The 16,404-nt window shown below is 36.2% G+C and overlaps 1 protein-coding gene across 13 annotated transcripts in view; it reads right to left on the bottom strand.

Annotated features, from left to right (window-relative positions):
- Positions 1-16,404, bottom strand: part of LOC109112652 (NHS-like protein 1) — an 87,583-nt gene that overhangs the window by 13,551 nt on the left and 57,628 nt on the right. For 11 of the 13 annotated variants that reach the window (XM_042746703.1, XM_042746705.1, XM_042746710.1 and 8 more), the window contains exons 2-3: positions 1,946-2,098; positions 494-621 (exon numbers count right to left, since the gene is read on the bottom strand). In XM_042746703.1, coding sequence (XP_042602637.1) covers positions 494-621; positions 1,946-2,098 — 281 coding nt within the window. Of the gene's footprint in view, positions 1-493; positions 622-1,945; positions 2,099-5,525; positions 5,751-16,404 lie in introns of those variants that run through there. The other 2 variants (XM_042746711.1, XM_042746714.1) reach the window with 2 other exon arrangements.

Raw genomic sequence — 16,404 nt, 5'->3', positions numbered from 1 at the left:
AGAGATACTGAAGAACTTAGGCGGGAACTCCACAGAGGCACATGTGGGAGGCTTGATTCAGTACCCAAAACACATCTGCAGGCAGACACTCTCTCCAGCAGAGGGTAGCCAAAACCTACAGGCTTCTACACAGTCACTGCAATCACAGACCAGCTTTCTGTACTGATTTCATAACAAATCATTCTTTTTATGCTATACTAACAAATAATACACTTTACACCACTTGAATTCATGTGAAAAACACTGGCTATGTTAGTACATTGAAACCTGGCATGGATAAAAGAGTATAAAATGCATTATACAAACTTATATTTAGTACTTACATATATGTAAACATACTATAAACAACAATAAAATTAATTGTTATTATTATATTTTATATGAATATAAAATAAAATATAATAAAACAAAAATACAATAAAATATATAAAAATATAATAAAATATCAGACCAGTACTAATGACCAGAAAAAAAAATTCTTAAAAATGCCTACCTTTTTATCAGCTTCATCATCTTCTATATCTTCGTCCTCATGTTGGGAGTTTGTGGAGCCTGAGAAGGTGGGCCCCTGTGAGTAGTACTGTGAGCTGCGGAAGCCATCTTTCCTCAGTTTATCACATTCTGTGGGAACAGAGCAGACACATTAGGACAAGTTTGGAAAAGTTTTTAAGAACTTTCAAACATGAGGTACAGAAGCAGATCATGTTTATTTGGCTCCCTCTAGTGGTCTGAAAGTGAAAGCACCATTTAGATCATGAAAATGAGGAATGATTAAAAAAAAGGAATTGTTTCATCTTTGAAGTAATATTAAAGAAAATTCTATTAAAATTTTATTTTGTTCCTTTACACTTGTGGACCTAAGACAAACATTGTAAAGAGATTTTTAAACAGTAGGAGACAAAGATGTGTTCCGCTCTGTATGTTTGTGTGTGTTTGACAATTTGCAGACTGCATCATAAATACTGGCTTTTTAAGCAACATTTGCAGATGGCAGCTACATCCCCTTGGCACACATGACACAATCCCTTCAGTCATCCAGTCAGCTGAATCCAGCAGTCTATCTGCTGACGAACACACGCTCATCTGCTGCATGTCTTTCCTTATTTCCTGACTTTCAATTTATGACACCGAACTGCAGCTGGGTGATGCACCCCATTAAATAGCGGAGCTGAAGTGTGCCATTTCTGTGCCACTAACAGCAACAAACTCAATTGCAAAAAATATTGAGTTGTTTCGCAAAAAGGTTTCCTAAACGATTCTCTCATTCGCCATTTACCAAAAAAAAAAATATATATAAAAATTTTCACTATTGCTGTTGTGCTGGTCAAAATGCTCAAGCAAACTAGTAATGTTTTGATAGCACCACAGAGTCTAAAAATTTAATTAATTAAACATCTAATAACTTTTAATATATTTGGAAAGAGAGCAACATTTCCTTTTAGCCCACAGCCCTTGATCAAATTTGATTTTCGGCCCTTCATGTTAAAAAGTTTGGAACACTTTTTTCGTAATCAAATTGAGAAAAAAAAATGCGAGTGAAAAGTTTACTATAACTGCTTTGGGAAAAGTGTTTGATGGAGCAGCTCTACTTGTCTTCACGTCTTCCTCTCTGCCATCTGAAGGCCTGAAGTCTCTATTATAGTAATATGACCTACACACCTGTGCCTGCATAATTAATCAGGCTTCACATCAGCCACCTGCACTGATAGATCAGACTCGAATTACAATGAACTTCTAGTCCAAAATCTGCTAACCGAACCTTTGAGCTGAGCTGTACTGCTAAATCGACCCCTGGATGTCACTAACAGGCCGTTTCACAGGTGTCCAGTGAATGAATGACATCATGGGCACGTTTACCTGCTGCTCAGTGTGTTTGTTCCATAGCAATGCTGATGTTATGAGCACTGCAGCGGGTCTGATGTTGAATCTGGTGTGCGGCTCTTACCTCTGAGAGCTGTTTTCAGGTTCACTTTGGCTTGGCGGTGCAGGTCTTCCACACAGGATGGTCTGGAGCCCGGCAGAAAGACGTTCTCCTGCTGGTGCCATGGAGCCGTGTAGTGCACAGTCCACTTTTTCTCTTCATCCAGATTAGATACGGCTAAAAAACACACACACACAAAGAATAAAAATTAACATACAACATTCAATCAACATACCTATTTACTCGTGCACAGAACATGCACATATAACCAAATGCAAGTAATAGCAACCAAATGTGTCCATTTGTGTTTAAAGTTGGCTACAATCTTAGTGAACCCTAAAAACTTGAACCAAAGAGTGACTTTAAGTTAACAAGAAGACCGGTAAAAGCTAGCAGAGGTGCAAACAGGTCATGATCTTGGAGGAAAGCCCCCTGGAGCTTGAACCCCCAGCTGTCCCGACAGCAAACAAACAAAAAAGACAACAGGCTGGTTGTTTTAACGTGAGAGGAAGGAAAAGTAGAGAAGCAGTGGTGGGAGTTTTCTCACAGGTGTGAGGAGCTGTGTGTGCACAGGTGGCACTGGGCCGTTAGGCTGTGATGGCCCATCATGTGAGAGCTGCCAGACTGACAAGCGGAGACCGCGGGAGGCCATTGTGTTTATTCATGACTCATGAGACATCAGGTCTTTCAATATAGAAGTGACTTCTTGCTCTTCAGAGAGACTAACACATACTGATCGGTGACTGCAAATTAATCTACCAACAGCTTCTGTGCACAGCTTGTGGTTTTTCTATGGCCAAATGTCATTATTTTTTAAATGTAATTTTCAATTTGAAAATAAATAAATTAAATTAAATAATTTAAAAAATATTATAACCCTAAAAAATAAAATAAAAAAGCCATAAAATAGATTAAATAATAATAGAATTTAATAAAAATACAGAGTAATAAGTATACTGAGAATTTTATGATTAGATGTTTTTATAATTAATTTTTACATTTGTTAATGTTTTTTAAAAAGAAATCTTGTATGCTCATTAAGGCTGCATTTATAAAAAAAAGAGTAACATTATGAGATATAAATAGAAAATATTAAAGAATTAATAATAATAATAATAAAGTATTTTCTAATATATTTAAAGCAGACTTTTTAGTTGCCAAAACAGTTATACTATTTAATATATTTCTGGAAATCATGATGTCACTGTACCTTTTGATTAATTTAATGTATCCTTGGTGAGTTCAAGTATGATGTTAAGTTAACAAAAGTTTGGACCTAAAGGTATAAATTGAAAAGACACCAGTGGGGGCAGGGAAAGGTGCTGGAATCAAACTCAAGCAATCAAAGTTTTTTCATTCCCTCTCCAGGTTTTGCTCTGTTCATTAACCACAACACTGAGTCTTTGAACTTATTGTTGTTCAAATCAATTCTGGGCTTCAAAGCGACACGTTCTCCTCAAAGGCATCATCTGTGAATGTGCAGACATCAGACAGGACAAAGCAGACAAACACATGGGAGGATGCAGAGAGCATTTAGCACTACAGAAAAACACACGTTACAAATACTGCCGTTTGTAAATGGAACGACACAATCATCTAACAAGTGCTGTAGATTCACAGATATCTCTGTTTAGGACATACATTAACTGCTCAAGTCTGCGAGGCCACTAAACGTCACACTAAAAGAGCAGAGACCTTTAGCTTTTAGCTGTGTATTATTAAGTATTCTGAACAAAAATCAAATCACCAGCTTGTCCCTAGAATTCATCCACAGTCGGAAATATTGATGCGTTGAGTTTGCCTCGGGTTAGTACCTAAATGTTATGTGATCATGGCTTCAACAGTGTGGTAACAACTAAACAGGTCAATACTCTACCAACCAGCTGACTCTGTCACATAACCAGACCAACACGGAATCTGCGCAAACAGAATTCCACAGAACTGGAACATCATTTGAGTTCAACGTATCCCTAATTCGTGGCATGTGTGTAAAGTGTATGTAAGCAACTGTTTTCGAAAAATTCTTCCTGCACACATCGCAGAAAAAAAAGGATACCCAAAAACATTTTTTTTTATTCGATCAACAAGACCATTTGCTGGACAACAAAACCAGATACACAAAAAGCATTAAAAAACCTTCGTACTCAGTGGGAGAGATAAAAGAGCCCTTTGAAGGGCCTACAATAAATATTAGATAATTCCAGAATATGCAATACACACACTCACACAGCCCTGTCCACAACACATTAAACCTGTCTGAGTACTTGTGGGGAGTGAGGAGAGCGGCAGCAGGAACAAAAACCAGCATTGTGCCCAACATCAATCCCCACATCAGCCTGAGCTCAGCACTCAGAATCAGCCTATTCAAAACTCCCATAATCCCTCTGGTCCTGCTCGTACCCACACAAAACACACTCACTTTGCAGTCATCATCCACAACGTGTAACACTGGAATATGGATGAGCTCATCCAATGAATTTTGGCTCCGAAGATAAATTATCACATTTAAAAATGAATCACAATTTTTAAAACGGATTATTATGCTCCGTACTACTGAAAAAAAAAGAGAAAAAAAAGAAAATTATATATATATATATATATATATATATATATATATATATATATAAACACTGGATTATGTTTTATGAAAGCACTTACATAATTTTTAATGCAATCGTATTAATTAAAGCATTTAATGTCAGTGAAGTAGATCAAGCAGTGTCTGGTTCAAGTGCAAATTGTTTTCAACCATTATTAAAAAGTGTCTTCCACAAATTGTGAATCTATGTTGATTAGTGATGCACAGATATTACATTCTGATTAAAACAGATAAGACATTAAATTATTTTTGAATATTAAATTACAATATTCTTAATCTATTTAATATCTTAAAAATTTACTTAATTTCTATTTTTGTAATGCACTATTTCTATATTAGAAATTCTATACAATTGTAACTAAAGAAAAATCACAAAATAAAATGAATAGTTAATTATTAAATAATTTGTACTGTTAGTTTATATTAAATATTTCATATATTAAAGATTACCTCTAAGAGAAAATTAGATAAACTAGCTTATATGTAAAATCAGGAGGGAACTGAGCATGCACAAAGTCACAGTGTACAATTAAATATCGACAAATGCAGATAAATTAAATAGCACTTTTTTTATAATATATTATCGACTGATAACTGATATGGTACCAATATATTGTGCCGTGTCTAATGTAAATATTTGAAACCAGACTAGGTATAATAAAAGATGCACACACCCACAATTTATGCATGACAGGGTCATTATCTGGACATCATAAATAGAATCAAGGTGTTAACAGGTTTGTCGATGAAGTGTACAGGAAATGACTCATCTGTCCATGTAGAAATACAGATTTACAGCTCTTTATGAACTCTGCACTTACACACCTGACGAAGTACTGATCTGCCAAACAATCTGCCACATTCAATGAAATCTCTTAAATTTACAATAAACCACTAGCTGATAGATCAATAAAACACACAGCTATTGAAAAAAGTTCACAAAACTAGCTAGAAACCTGTCTGATCTCCATCAGCACTGAAAGAACATGGTCAAAGAGTTCTTACCCTTGCGTTTGAAGTATTTAATGACTGACTTGAGCGAAGTCCCAATGAACACCATTATTCCAGTGTGTGAGGCAGATGGATCCGGTGTACAATTGTCACGGCCTCCCAATACACGAGAGCGCTGGACAAGCAGTGTGTGTGTCCACAAACCTGTGTCCTCCTGCCAACAAGTCAGTATGTGCCTCTCCCCATTTGATCAACGCTTATCGCCTCCACAATGAGCCCCTCCTACACATACACACACCCTCAACCCAACCACACAAAAAAACACACACACACTTACACACTCACACACACACACACACACACACACACACACACACACACACACACACACACACACACACACACACACACACACACACACACACACACACACACACACACACACACACACACACACACACACACACTCACTCACTCACTCCCTGGGGCTCAGAGGGAGGGGTGTAGTATATGCCCCTCTGTTCATCTGTGCTTCGGTTACCAAGGAGCTCGCCAGCACAGCTCATCCAAAGTATCCGCCCTGTTTCTACTATAATACAAGCTCATTGGAAAGGCAAATTGCAAATGAGATCTCTTTAATCTCTCAATTATTTATACTAGACCGCAATTAGATGAAATGAAGAATTTTGCAAAAAAAATTAAGATTTTTTTCTAAGAAAAGACCCCTCCTATACGTCTCCTTTAGAGTCAAATATGGTCTGAAAAGTTTTAAACTGTGCTCAGATTTGCCAAGATCCCAAAGTTTTTGTTTCTACTATACTACCTCAAAAAACCACAACAAATTGCTTGTGTGTTTGCGCACACCTGGCGAATAAAGCTAATTCTGATTCTTCTTCTGATAATCCTATAGGAAAAAAAAATTACAAATGAGATTTCATTAGTATCTTAACTGTTTTTCCTAGACAGCAATGAAATAAAACATTTGCAACAAGTTGCATTTATTAAATAATAATAATTTGAATTAAAAAAAAAATAGTAGACTAAATAAAAAAAATACATTGCTAAATAATTCTAATATGCTGTGCTCAATATTTGGTGCTCAAGAAATATTCCTCATTACCAACATTTTTATTATTTTGGTGAAAATCCGAGAAGTTTAAAAGAACAGAATTTATTTAAAACAGTTTTTTTTTTAACAATGTAAAAGTCTTTGCTGACACTTTTGATTAATTTAATGCAAGTATTAATATCTTGAAAAGAAATCAAGAATGTAACCAAATATTCATGACTGAGAGGACAAGTATAAGAATAAGCCATTTGGAGAATCCCATAATGACCAACTACAAATTTAAATATTTTGGGTTGTCCCCCCATAGTGTCGGCCCTGTCAACAATAGTCTCAAATACGTCTATTTTAATTTCTCCTAAGACATTTTATCAGAAACAATTGATATTCAAAAGATAAATAAGAACAAAGTTAAGTCTCCTGGGCTATGATAAAACATCCTGCGCAACAAAACTCTCAATCTGGACCATGATGTTTTGCTTCATCTGATATAACCAGGCATGTGTGTTCATACTTTGGATATTCACATATGTGCGTATCCGTCTCAGTCTTTGCTGGAGGACAGAAGGAGCAGGTCTCCCACTGATAAGCCGGCTTGCCGTGTTAGCACACAGCCGCTGAATCTAGACCACTGGAATATAGATCACACACACACACACAATCTGCCCCATTGTTTACACACACACACACACACACACACACACACACACACACACACACACACACACACACACACACACACACACACACACACACACACACACACACAACATGACCCTGTTTCTTTTCATTATTGGGGGGGTGGGGTGCAGAGGGATCTGAATGGAAGGGGGATAACGGGTGGGTGAATTTGGACCTGAATGGGGTTGCAAATGATTACTGAACTAGAGGAGGTAATGCATTGAACACCCCTCCCCCCTAAAATATCCCAATCAGCCCCACAGCAAGCCAAACTTACCCCTTTAGGCCATTCCTGATTTTTACTTGCTTATATTTGGTTGTTAAAGTGTGTTATGTGTAACAAGTCAATCTGAAAGAGGAAACAAGCATTTGCTGCTCTCTTTTACTCACTGCCAAGTTCAAACAGTGAGGCTTTTCTCTGCGTACAGCCCATCCGGCCTTTTCCTCTATATCTCGAGCCTATTCTTTCTGCACGTGTTTGTGTGTGTATTCCAGACTCGCTGTTTCCATGCTGTCTGGCACGTGTACAGTATCAGGATTATGCAGCTCATGTGTGCTGCAGTAATTAACACACTATTGTTCTGTTCTCACTCCAGACAGCTCAACATCTCTGTCTGTCACTGCAGGATTACAATCATTTCAGACATCTGTCTATTTGTGTGTGTTTATGAATGTGTACAGTGTAATATACACATACCTCATGGCTAGTCACTTTAACAGAAATTACAAATGTTTATAAAGAATGAGGGAAACAAACTTAGTAAAAGCAATTCAGATGTGAAGCATGTTTGTTTATTAGTGTCAGAAATCTATTTATGAGATTGCAGTGTAAAGCTTATGAACAGCCAATCGGAGCACTTGAACCTCGGCAATTTTCACACTTGGTCTGGGCTCTCTGCATCCGACAGATCACACTCACCCGTGTTATGTGTGTATGTGTAATGGAGCTGCTGTCATATCCCTCCCCCTTCAGACGCGTATGCTTTCTCAAACCATTTCCTCCTATTCTGAAAGGTGATCTTTACAGAAGAAAACACTCAGAATGGCCTACCATACATCTAACATCCTATCTAACATGTGGGACCACATTGAAAAAAAAAAATATATATATATATATATATATATATTATTTTTTAATTAAAACCTGGATATAAACTGAAAGTTGTAATATTGTAAAAAAAAGAAAAAAAAAAGAAAGAAAATAAAGTAATGCTATAAAAACAGAAGCATTTAAGATTGAAAATCTTTTTTATTTAACCTGGATATAAACTGAAAGTTGTAATATTGTAAAAAAATAAAAACAAAAACAAAAACAAAAGTAATGTTATAATAAAACAGAAGCATTTAAGATTCAGCACTATTTGAAGTAACCAAACATTTTACACATTTATTTTATTTTTCAATTCAAATTCTTAAATAAAAATTAAAAATTAAAAAAATAAATAAAATAAAATAAAAATTCTTATTTAAACCTGAACATAAACCACTTTTGTAGAGTTTTAATTTAATTATTTTTTTTTTTACAAAAATAATACTCTAAAATAAATAAGAAACATTTAGGATTTAAGACTATTTTAGGTCACTTATAAAATATGCAAATTTATTACATTCATATTAATTTTACAGTTTAACTAATTAAATTATTTCATCCTGGACATAAACAAAAATTTTACGTCACTAATCAAAAATGCAACTTTATTGATGATATTCATATCAATTTTCAATTCAACTTTATTTCCAATTTAAAAGACAACTTTAGACTTTTATTTTTTAATACTCATGACCTTTTTCTTCTCTCTAATTCTCTGCTCTCTCATAAACATCAGTCTTTCCCCATTTCTCATCCTCTCTCCTGTCGTTGCTTTGGATGCTTATTAAAGTAATCCCTATTGATTTTTTCCTCTTTTTTTCCGCATTCCCTCTCCTGTGGGTTTGTTGGTCTAAATCTTAAAAGCATTCGTCTGATTTATCCTAGAAAAAGTGAAACATGAAACATGGGCAGACCTCCTGGGGCAGTTGTGGCCTAATGGATAGAGAGTTGGACTTGTAACCCGAAGGTCGCAAGTTCCAGTCTCAGGGATTGTAAGTGGGGGGAGTGAATAAGCGCTTTCTTCAACCTTCAATACCATGACTCACTTCACTTTCAAGTCATCACTGAACCTGTTCAGTGTTCTTACATACTAAACACAAACACAGCTGTCTCTACTACCACAAATATTCTGCATTTTCAATCAGCAGTTAAGACAGTTTGGAGACAGTTTTGATCAACAAATAAGTGTCATTTCATGCAAACAAATCATTTTAACTTTAGGGAAGAAAACAGAATTAATAAAGTACACTTTCAGAGAAGTTAGAGATTAAGCACACAAAAGCACACGCTCATAAATCCACATATAATTACAAGTTAGTGAGAAAGACTCAAGAGACTCATTTAGACAGTCACACACATTTCCTTCTTTTGTTCTCACTTTTGTCTATAGCATTTTAACGACTGACCTACAACGTCAGCAATCACTGGGTCTCTATAGAAGGCAAGCAAGAGAAAGAGCTAGAGAAACTACACAACCTGAACTGCACATGCACAGATCACTAACTGATCACCATATTCACTAAATGTCTCTGAATATCTGTCCTCTAGAACATTTTATTGATGTCTTTTCTTGATTATTATTAGTTTTTTATTTTATAATAATGTTATGTTGTATATAGTTTTACATACTGTTCACTACAATATGTATATATGTATAATATACTAAATTTAAATGACAAATGTAATTTAAAATGTAAAAAAAAACCTACCATTACGAAAGTACTCATTGTATTTTATTGTATATTATATCATACAAGAAAAGACAGCTATTATATTATATTTACCATGGAATGGTTTACTATTAGTATTAATAACTTTGGCAAAATATTGTGCAAAAAATCAAATCTATAAAGTACTTTGAAACTGGAGAATATAACTATGAAGATGCTTGATGTGGAGCTCATGAGGTCAACATGAATAAAGAGGACTCTTTTGTTAGTTCAAAACACACACACACACACACACACACACACACACACACACACACAAATTCTGTGCAGTTCTGCCTCTGCTTCAGACCCCAAATACTTTGTATTTACCCATAACAAATCATTTAATCCCTCACAATGAGACCCGGTAACTGTAAAACACTTATCAACCGTCTTCTGCCACACATGAGACAAGAGAAATCTGCATTAAAACAAACATCGCCTACTTGGTTTTAAAAGAAAGGCAATAAAAGGCTGCAGGCTAGGAAAGTGTTTGGAATCAAGCCTAGGCTTATTTGCATTTAGTTTGATTTGCAGATAAGGCTTGTTAAGAGAGGAATGGGCTGCTAGGAGGACAGAAAGCATCCAGACCGAGCACTCGAGCACTTGGCACTCCACCGATGCTCTGTGAAGATTCCTCAAGTCAGTAGGTTTAGAGGGGCCTATGTTGTGTCATATTGTGTTTGCCCTGAAAGGAAAGTCTCAAGCCATGTCTGGCCATAGCGTGTCTGCATCAGAGTATGTGTGTGTGTATAAAAGGTCAGGCATTGTGTTAAATAATAGGCTTGGGCCCCTCAGTGAAGGCATTCCCCTCTATTGTATCGTCAACGAGAACGTCTAATGGTTAAAGCTAAAATGAATACAAAACATATAACATACAAGCTCACTGAGGGAGGAGAACCTTGAAGAGACTACAAACACCATCAGATCTGATGAATAAAGTTAGGGGGGAAACCAGAGATAAGTGAAGAAAAGAAAAAGAATTCGCTTTAAAGTAGTCGTTCAGAAAGCCATCCGTTGGTGAGAACACAGAAAAGCTGAGCATGAAAGAGAGATAAAATAAAACATCAATTAAAGGGCACAGATCTGACTGGAGGGAAAACATTAATGAGTCAGCTTCTTTATGTATTACAAATACCGGTAGCTGAAAATTGATTCAGATCAATAGTTGAAGTGGGGAAACCCTTTTGAGGGACTTCCTCAGAAATGAGGTCAAAGTGCAATTTTCTCCCCCCAGCTAGTTTGTCTCGCTTAACTATATAAATACATAAACAATTACAATACATACAATTATATATTACAAATATTTAAAAAAAAAACAAATGCATTTTACTACCAGAAAATGACTACAATTTGGTCCCTGCATATAATATTAAACTGGGATTGAGGAAACTAGTTTAACAACTAGTTTAAAAGTTATACTTGCAATGCAAACCAATAATAATAAGTAATATGTCAGCAAAACCAAATGTAGTCCTATTATTGTGAGTTTTTTTTTGTTTGTTTGTTTGTTTGTTTTTTGGATTTCACTAAGATTCCTGCACCACAGGCACAGTCATCTTTGGCCTGTTTTTTGATTTTCTTGTCTAAAGGAGAACAACCACCCTGGCTGGCCATAAATAAGACCAATGACAGTCTGTTTTCTGAACACAAACAGGCGTGCAATGGTCAGCAAGTTGTCTTTTCTACAGGACACCAGGTGGGTAGCTGTTAATCTGGCCCCCTCACATAAAGTCCTTTCAGCATGTTTCTCTCTGACAAGTCTGAGCCGTTAGAGCCGTTTGTTGGGACACTGAGGTGCTCTTTTGTCCAGACATGGTTAGAGTAGTAATTCTGTCTGTTTTGCAGGAGATTTAAGGGCTGGATAAAAGTAATTTGTGCCTTTCCATTTTAATTCTATTAAAGAGAAATAATTTGAACACATTCTCTCCATGACATACGCTATAATTCCAAAGATTGGGGACCGTAAGATTTGAGCTTTAGGGACCGTAACACTTGGTCAGTCTCTTATGCTCACCAAGGCTGCATTTATTTGAGCAAAAGTTCAGTAAACCAGTAATACATTGAAATATTACTACATAATTAATTAATGTTTAATAATGAAAACTTTTTTCAGGATTCTTTGATGAACAAAAAGTTCAAAAGAACAGCATTTATTTGAATTAGAAATCTTTTGCAGCATTATAAATGTCTTTACTGTCACTTTTGATCGAACCCCATACCTATGAACAGTAGTGTATATTTTGGGTTTCCTGGAGCTCAACTGGTAGAGCATGAATTTGACTCCCTGGAACCATTATGCTTCAAAACATCAAACACCAAATGCATAATCATGTTTTGCATTTGTGCATCTACTTGTGGACCCCATGTACAGCAGCTGTCTGAGGGGAGCCATTACTGAAGAAAAGCTTCAGTTTGAGCACTAGTCTCAAGGCACCTCATCTATTGAAGATGTTCCATTGCGATGACCTGCCAAAGTACACAAAGCTCTCGGTTTCCCCAATGCACAGAGCACAGAGAATTAGAAGAGGTAGAATGCATGGAAACAAGTAGACCTCACACACACAGGGGCGTCTCAGGACACAGACTTGCACACACACCTCCGTCTTCTGCAGTATGGATTTGAGCGACATGACAAATAATTGGACAGCAGTCTTTGTCTCAAACCCTTGTGCATTAATGCAAAAGGTGCACATGCTGGCTGTAAAAGGTCATGGGAATAGTATGTCAATACAATGTCTCAAAGACTGTGCACATGATCAACCTTTAATGCAGCTCATTGAATTCATCACGGTGGACAAGCTGTGTGTTCTGTCTGGTCCCGTTTATATTAATGGTTGAGACAAAGACCATCCAGCGACTGCACATGTGACATTTGCTTTAATCTATCTGACAAATTCAATAACACATAAAACATCAAGACTATTCATTAAGATAAAAGTGTTTTTGCAAAGATGTCTGGCTTATCTCATTTTTATTTTCTTACAGTAGCATAATGTCTTTAATGACAGTGTATATATTAGGGATGCACCGCAATTTTGGCCGCCGAAAATGCTGAAAATGGCATTTTCGGTTTCTGGCCAAAAACATGAGCCATAAATATATGGTGTGCAGCACCGCCCTGATTCTGCTGCATAAAAATGAATAAAAATAATATATTGATATTTAATATGAATATATTTGTTGTCCAATTTTATTGTTTTACTTTCGATAAAAGTGTGGTTATTTTATTGGCTTTAAAAAAATAAAACAAAATTCAGTATCATTAAAATTATTTAGTTAAATTAAAAAAGGTCTTACAAAATTATTTTATATTATTTAATAAAACAGTAAATAATTATTAAAAGCATTTTTGGTTTCGGTTTTCAGCCAAGTGCCCCCAGAATTTTCATTTCGGTGCATCCCTATATATGACTACTGTACTATTTATTGTATTCCTCATTTCATTGGCTAGAAAACATTCAGAGCAATTAGCACCAGTACAAACAAACTACAAAACAAAACATAATTTGTCAAATATGATACACTACCATTCAAAAGTTTTGAATACAAGACCCCAAATTTTGAATAGAACTGTATATTTGAAAATATAACAGCACCTTCAGTTTTCAGTTTTGTCAGTAATTAGCTGCATCATATTAATGGATCAGAGGTCAGTGAGCATCTAGTCCTCATTATTGTAATGGAGAAGAGGTTAATTTTAACCCACTTCGCTCCATCAGGGCCACTGCTCATCCAACCTAGCAAATGTTGCTCAGCCAATCAAAAGTGACCCCAAAAGGGTGAGACCAAATCGAAGAGTGTCAAAAGTAATCTATGAACTGCAGGACATCTAGACCTGATTAGGAGACGATAAACAGCATGCGGCTAGATTTCCCAAAGAGCTTGTAATTATGGTGGGTGTAGAAATCTCTGGGGACATGGGCCAGGGGTAAACAGCTCTGATTTCAATGTGCTGGAGCAAACTGACCCATTTTTGCCACTAAACACTGAAACCAGTGCTCAATGGAGAGAAATTGTGCATGATTAAGTCACAGCCTGCATCCAGAGTTCAAACTTCAGATTCTGGACAAACCCAGGAGTTCAATGAAGGACAGAAGAGATCTGTCACGAGCAACAGAGCTCTTATAGGACACTTCAAAATGAACAAGCTGCATGGGAGAAAATGAGGAATATAACAGCCAATTAGTCAAACGCAACCATGTGAGAGATTTGCAACATCATTTTAGTCAGATTTCCACTGAGACTTCAGCCTCAGGGACAAGATGGAGTCACTGTTGCTGTGGAAACAGGATGTGACGATGCCAGGATGTACCAATGGGACATCAATCTATCCCTTTTGTCATTAACATGAGAGAACAGGGCTACTGAGCATATATAGGCAGTATTACTAACACACATCCATAAGTAGATATCTATCTATATAGAGGGAAACAGAAGCAATAACAATCTGGTCCAGTCCATAGAGACCCATAATGGAAGTGTGAACATGGGGATGTGCAAATTAACAGGTTTTTAATGAGGAAGACACATGACACAGCTGCCATGATAGTGCTACAGACATTCATCCCACATTAAAACACATAGTGATTAATTACCCATCATTACCCTGAACACTAATTTACCAATAAGACTATCATTTAGCCCTCTTCAAGCAGAGACAATATTCAAATGGGCATCTTTAAGGACACCTGGAATTGGAAAGACTCATTTTCTTAAGTGGCAAATAGAGCCGCAAGTGCATGCTCAAGGGTGAGGGGTTGTGTGAAGGGGTTTTGTATATCTTGTAACCCTATCCCCTAAACCAGTCCTCTCTCTCTGAATGATGCAGGGAACGATGGAAGTGGGGTTTTGAAATCACTCAAATCTCTCCCACCTCCTCTCATGTGTCCTATCAATATGATGAAGCACCACAGATGAAAAAAAAACAGAGTTCATTTCATATAGATCCTAAGACCACTTTGATAACATGCCTCTTCTCATGAGGACTCCCAAAGGAGTCTGGGTAATTTACTGATCAAATATTGAATTTTAAAATGCCTCTGGGATTAACTCTGGCAGGGCCTACATTTCACTTTAATGACAAAAGAAATTCCCTGTGTCCACATAAGTGTACTTCTTTGCAACACAGTATTCAAATAGCAGACTTGTAGAATACAATTCAATAGTTTTTTTTTTGTCATATACTTTGTTGTATATTCTTTACATTTGTCTGTGTAATTTATTGTCTGTCCTAGTGTTAGTACCAAGTCGGTACTAAAAAAACGTTACATTACTTTTTTTTTAAGTACTGGTGGTACCGAGTACCCAGTCAACCCGGTTTTTGGTGGGCTATCCGACAGCACTGAAAGCACTGAGATGAGGCGACCCTGGTTTTTATATCACTGTATTTCTGAAGAAAACCGACTGTCTTCAGAAAATTATGAATGTCATTTTCATTTAATCTTGCCTGTAATGCCTGAGCAGCATTTGTGAGCTCAGCGCTTATTTGATTACAGCCGTTACCGGGGAAACCTCTCTATCTTGTGCGCTCTACAAGCACTTCCTGCTGGCAGAGAATGAATTTGCATATGCCACTGTGGGGAAAAAACACTTCTGTTATGAATACTATGAAATATTTAAATTTGAATGTCGGATTAAAATGAATGCTGTTATTAGATTAGTTAATCGTTAGCATAAGCGCGGCTAATGCTAATATAATGAGCATTAGAATTAAGTTTCTTTATTAACTGTTTAATGCTCCTATAACATTTATTAGGGTAAAACTTGATGACATGATGATATTTACTATTTTTTACACACCAGAGGCTTTTTAATAAATTGTGAATCTAATGTACAAATTAACATTGTTTATGAATCAAACAATATCAGTCAGAAAAGCAGTTCTGGGCTTTTTTTTTTTTTTTTTTTTTTAGCTAACTTAGTTGTTGTTCTTGGCTTTAAATTTCAAAATCCATTTAAAAATTAAATATGTACACAGTTCGGATTAAATGAAAGTATAGCCAAATTTTTTAATTAGCATGTTTTTGTGTTTTGCTTTGGTACCGAAATTGGTACCGAGAACCGTGGATTTTCAGTGGTATAGGTACCGAATACTGAAATTTTGGTACGGTGACAACACTAGTCTGTCCCCCTTTACCCCATCTTTATAAAATAAGAATTTAATTGTGCCTAGTACACATGAGAACAAAGATCTTAAACCTTGAAAGACTTGTCAGTGTGTAGGACTGCAGGTTGATCTCATTTTCAATTAACTTAAAAACTATAAGCACTATTAGAATCATTTTGAGGTCAGTGTTGCAACACTAGGCTACTGGAGAATCTGGGCTCAGGTGTTTATGATTATGTTGTTTTTAGTATATCATAGGTCATAGAACATACAGGTCA

This window comes from Cyprinus carpio, chromosome B20, assembly GCF_018340385.1.
Source record: "Cyprinus carpio isolate SPL01 chromosome B20, ASM1834038v1, whole genome shotgun sequence".
Taxonomy (NCBI): Eukaryota; Metazoa; Chordata; class Actinopteri; order Cypriniformes; family Cyprinidae; genus Cyprinus; species Cyprinus carpio.
This window is presented reverse-complemented; position numbering and strand designations above follow the sequence as displayed.